This window comes from Myxine glutinosa, chromosome 11 (genome assembly GCF_964187855.1).
Source record: "Myxine glutinosa chromosome 11, kmMyxGlut1.1, whole genome shotgun sequence".
NCBI lineage: Eukaryota > Metazoa > Chordata > Myxini > Myxiniformes > Myxinidae > Myxine > Myxine glutinosa.
The window spans coordinates 106,348,012-106,353,421 of NC_136271.1; the positions used below are offsets into that span (position 1 = coordinate 106,348,012).

A 5,410-nucleotide genomic window follows, 5' to 3' on the forward strand; every position below is an offset into this window, starting at 1 on the left:
GCATCATCTGCTGTGGCCAGGTCGGGTGTGTGGATTGCACTAGCATCAGCTTTCCATCATCCACGGCTCACCCATAGTTCGACACTTGGCTTGCAAATGTGAGCACTCTTGTCGATTGCAGTCACCAATGCCGCACGTTTGAGATGTTGTTGGAATGCGTTCTCTGTGGGCGGTAGCAGTTTCAGCAGAGTTGACTTGTTGTTTAGGAATGGTTCAGGGACATGTAAATGGTTCAGGGAGTAATAATTTATTTATGATATATTTGGTTTGTTAGAATTAGGTTTTTCCTTCATCATTGCTCAAGGAACATGGATAAACCATCATGGCGGATCGCCAGACTACTTGAAGGCCAGACTACTTGTTGCGCAATTAGTCCCGGCAGGAATCTGTCATTTGTACAGGTTGGGTAACGGCAATAACTCGCATACTCTTCGAATATCCATCTTAATTGCCATCTGAGGGACGGCACACATCGACACCTTACCCTACCTACGAAACACCAGGATGACAGGAATTCGAACCCAGGCTAGAGAGCTCAAAGGTGAGTACACCTAGCAGTAGCTCAAGGCGATCATGCCAGCCTTGGGCACAGATACAATCATCACCTTCATTCAAAAAATCCCAAAGTTTACACATTCAAAAGAGGAACACAAAGAAACTTTGCAAAGGCAGGAAGCACGCGTTTTACTAGCGTTAGGCAAATAGAACACGCCAGGAATCAGAGTACCGGTACCATCGTCTTGCAGATAGTCTCGAGCAATCTCGAACAGACGAAGGTGCATGTTTGTAATTGGGTTAAAGGATCCGCACATCAGTAGAATCACGGGCTGGCGTCCAAGAGCAGTGGCTTGCATCGTCGGCAACACGTGGACATCCAGACGACTCGGCTTCGAAATCCCAAACCAAATTGGATTCGGAAGGATCACAATGGCACCTCTAAACAGAGAAATTGCACCGATCAACGCCACTGTCAGTGTCACCACAGTGAACGCAACACGTTAATAGGTCCTAAAAATGTAAATAAATAGTTAAATGAAATAAAATAAAAATTAAATAATTTAATTAAATAAAATAATAATGGAAATAATAAATAAAAGGAGAATAAATAAAATAATAAATAAAATGAGTCCTCATGCCAGAGCAGGAGTTCATGAGCAATAATAAATAAAATAAAATAATAAATGGAGAAATAATTCATAAATAATAAATAATAATAAAAATAATAAACAGATGGAAGAGAAATAACGGAAGAGACAAAATAAACAGACGGAAGAGAAATGGATAAATAACAGAGAAATAAATAATACAATCGAGAAATAAAGAAATAAATAAAATAAAATGGTATGAAAATAATAAATAAAAGAATAAATAAAAGAAAATAATAAATAAAAGGAGTCCTCATGCCAGAACGGAAGGAGTGCAATGTGCATGAGCAATAATAAATAAAATTAAATAATAAACGAAGGTGTAATAATAATAATGAAAATTTAATTGAATAATAAAGTAAAATAAAATGAAACTCAGGATGACGAAAAACTGCTTGAAGTCTTTTTCCAACACAGAACGAACAACAGTATTTTCCAATGAAGATAAAATCACTAAAACGGAACAAGGAAGTTTGATGTGCATTATTATACCAATTGACTGGCTGGCGTACATACTCAGAAACTCAGGAGAGGAATTGTACTGTATCAGTACTACTCATATCCCCCATCCTATCAACCCAAACCTGCCTGAGAGAGTAAGAATCTTTCGTAACCTGGGTCGACACCCCGGAGCAAATCTACTAAACCCCAGGCGCCACAGATCCCGTTCATGTCCAGGGCCACACCCCGGTGGTGGGCAGAGCCTTCCTGCCCAGGGCAAATCTACCAAAACAGAACCCAAAATTGAGAGCTCCGGTGGCTATAAATCCTATTATAGTAGAAAAGAGAAGGAAGGAAAAAAAATATGCACAATTAGACTGAACGCCAACTCCTTGAACAAATTACGAATTCCTGCATAAAGTGCGGGGAGCAAGTGGTCTGGTCTTCTTGGATTTCCTGAGGAACACCGAGCTACACCGCTTGTTATGTCAGAGAGAGGTTGTTGTCTGGTTCAGCAGATCCAGTGACTCCACAAACAACCTTGAACGTTACAGGGTTTTCATTGGTTGAAAACTCAGCTGTTGTGACTGGGGACCCGTTTAATGACTTTAAAATAAATATGAATGACTTTAAAACTACCTTAAAAATAAATTAAAACCTGAGATTCCAGTCGTTGGGTGCGAGAGCATGACCCGAGTTAAAGTTAAGCTTGAGAGTTGACAGGGAAGCAAATGAGTAGTAAAACTCCTCTCCGGTCCTGCTCCACCTTGAGTAGTAAAACTCCTCTCCTGTCCTGCTCCACCTTGAGTAGTAAAACTCCTCTCCTGTCCTGCTCCACCTTGAGTAATAAAACTCCTCTCCTGTCCTGCTCCACCTTGAGTAGTAAAACTCCTCTCCTGTCCTGCTCTACCTTGAGTAGTAAAACTCCTCTCCTGTCCTGCTCTACCATCGAGCAGTAAAACTCCTCTCCTTTCCTGCTCTACCAACGAGCAGTAAAACTCCTCTCCTGTCCTGCTCTACCAACGAGCAGTAAAACTCCTCTCCTGTCCTGCTCCACCTTGAGTAGTAAAACTCCTCTCCTGTCCTGCTCTACCAACGAGCAGTAAAACTCCTCTCCTGTCCTGCTCTACCTTGAGTAGTAAAACTCCTCTCCTGTCCTGCTCTACCATCGAGCAGTAAAACTCCTCTCCTTTCCTGCTCTACCAACGAGCAGTAAAACTCCTCTCCTGTCCTGCTCTACCAACGAGCAGTAAAACTCCTCTCCTGTCCTGCTCTACCAACGCGCAGTAAAACTCCTCTCCTGCCCTGCTCTACCATCGAGCAGTGAAACCCCTCTCCTGTCCTGCTCTACCAATGAGTTGTACAACTCCTCCCTTGTCCTGTCCTGCACTACCAATGAGCAGTAAAACTCCTCTCCTGTCCTGCTCTACCATCGAGCAGTGAAACCCCTCTCCTGTCCTGCTCTACCAATGAGTTGTACAACTCCTCCCTTGTCCTGTCCTGCACTACCAATGAGCAGTAAAACTCCTCTCCTGTCCTGCTCTACCATCGAGCAGTGAAACCCCTCTCCTGTCCTGCTCTACCAATGAGTTGTACAACTCCTCCCTTGTCCTGTCCTGCTCTACCAATAAACAGTTTCAGTCAAAAAGGAACTGAGAAATGTAATGCTAATCTTATACTAATATTCATAGTAATAGCTTTCCCGCAGCAAGATGTAGTTCGTTGGGCGCGAGAGCATGACCCGAGTTAAAGACAGGGAAGCAAATGAGTAGTACAACTCTTCTCCTGTCCTGCTCCACCTTGAGTAGTGAACTCCTCTCCTGTCCTGCTCCACCTTGAGTAGTGAACTCCTCTCCTGTCCTGCCACTACAAATATTGAAGTTGGACAAATATGGTACTACTCTTACTACTAATCCGCTTACCCAGCTGAAGATGTAGCGATCCCCTTTACCTCCTTCGCATTTAATTTCCTTGGGAGAGGGAAAGCGAGGTTAGGACAGGATTTTTTGGCGATAAGTCGCCTCCACTTCGCAAAGGTCACCGTGGGACATTTCACGCCCATGTCGGCATACGAAACGCCGTTTTAACATCCATCCGAAGAACAGCACACACATTGATGAATCAATCACTTACCTGTGAAACACCTGGACGCCAGTTTATATTTGGGCCGAAATTCGAACCCATGCGAGATAGCTTAGAGCGAGTGTGCGTACCTGTTGGGTCTTGGGGTCTAGGCCATCCTGTCAGCCCGCCAAATTATTGGTCCACCTCTCACCAGATACTATTACTATGTTCATGCATGCACACCTTAAACTTAAAGGCTAATTATAATAAATTATGGTGAGGTAAATATGACATATATTGATATAACAACCCTACCGAAGTGACGATGGGAAGATTTTAAAACACTACCTGTGCTTCCGTATACCAATGATGTTGATGTTGTCTTATTTAATTTATTCTTAATTTTCCTCGTTAATTAAACTTTTCCGATACACGATTATTCTGTATAGTTTATTTTTTCCATATTCTAAATGCTTAATATCCAGCATACCATTAATAATAATGAGCAAATCTAATAGGATTGACAAAAAAGTCACAAAACGGCATAGCTACTACTGCTAACAATATCGCCAAGCCCCATATATACCGCACAATCACTGAAAACATCAAGAAGGGAATATATGTGTAAGAACAATTGTTAGTTATTATTGATAAGCAAATGCTGCTGACTATTATTTGAATGTACGGATTTTATTTCATACCCCTTCTGTTTTTGTGCAACGACTGGGAGAGGTGTTTGTGGAACAAGCATTGTGATTCTTCTTCTTCAGTTCTTTTTGAAAAGTGCTGCGCTTGCTTGGCTCACGGGGGTTCGTCCACTCTGTAAAGGGTTTTCTTGCGCAATCTATATAATAATACCGTAAGGACTCGACTTTGTTATCCCTTTTACGCCGCACCCAGTGACCCGAAGCCCACGGCACTAATGCATTTTCCATCTACGAACCGCGCTCTTTGTTTATCACGTACAGCCATACTCGAAAAATCTGAATTCGCCGACTTTGGGACCCAAAAGCATCCGATTATCGGCCGATACGACGCCATCTTACGACACCATCGTATTGGCGTCTGCTGGGCGAAGGCGATGCGAGCTGTCCGCTGATTGGACAGTCGAGTGGTGTCATTAAATAATGGGCCGTGCTTACTACTTACTGATATTGATCTGAAACTTGCAAATGGGCATGTATTGCAAAGCAATTTTCCTTCTTATATTGTCCAAGTCTAAAATACACACCCACACACACACATAAATCAGCTGATCGTCAAATCTGCATTCCCTACAACCAGTGATTACAGGTTTAAAAAATGATTTTGTGACGTATTGACTCAACGATGTAAATAGGAAAGCATTAATTTAATTATTTCCTTCTTATTCTGTAAAAGCGGCCTCGACGGTATAGTGTGCGATTGCCCAAAGCAGGTTCTTATTTTGACAATCGTTAGTCGTACAATAAATACATACGGAATATTAAATGAAAAAAAATGTTTCTTTCTTGAATAAGAGCATTTTGTTTTTCATTCCACATGGTGTGTTTCTTCCCTCCCTCTGTGGACAACCAAGTGCCGGCTTCCGGTGGTAGAATAATCCTCTGTAGCAGTGTCGGGTTTTATGAGCCTGTGGCGGACACGAAAGCCCACTGGCGTGGTGACATCATTCCGCGCACCAAGTGGGCAGCGGCCACGCCCGAGAGAGAGGCGTGGCCTCAAGATGGACACGGGGCGCACAGCCCGGAACAGCTCAGTGCTGCAGTTTGAGTACTTTC

The 5,410-nt window shown here is 42.8% G+C and overlaps 1 protein-coding gene across 7 annotated transcripts in view; it reads right to left on the reverse strand.

Annotated features, from left to right (window-relative positions):
- Positions 1-4,058, reverse strand: part of LOC137437030 (nicotinamide/nicotinic acid mononucleotide adenylyltransferase 3) — a 40,916-nt gene extending 36,858 nt beyond the window's left edge. The window contains exons 1-2 of one of the 7 annotated variants that reach the window (XM_068131338.2): positions 3,999-4,058; positions 734-936 (exon numbers count right to left, since the gene is read on the reverse strand). In XM_068131338.2, coding sequence (XP_067987439.2) covers positions 734-854 — 121 coding nt within the window. In that variant the 5' untranslated portion in view covers positions 855-936; positions 3,999-4,058. Of the gene's footprint in view, positions 1-733; positions 937-1,733; positions 1,871-3,508; positions 3,903-3,965 lie in introns of those variants that run through there. The other 6 variants (XM_068131340.2, XM_068131339.2, XM_078786981.1 and 3 more) reach the window with 6 other exon arrangements.
- Positions 4,059-5,410: the final 1,352 nt, after the last annotated feature.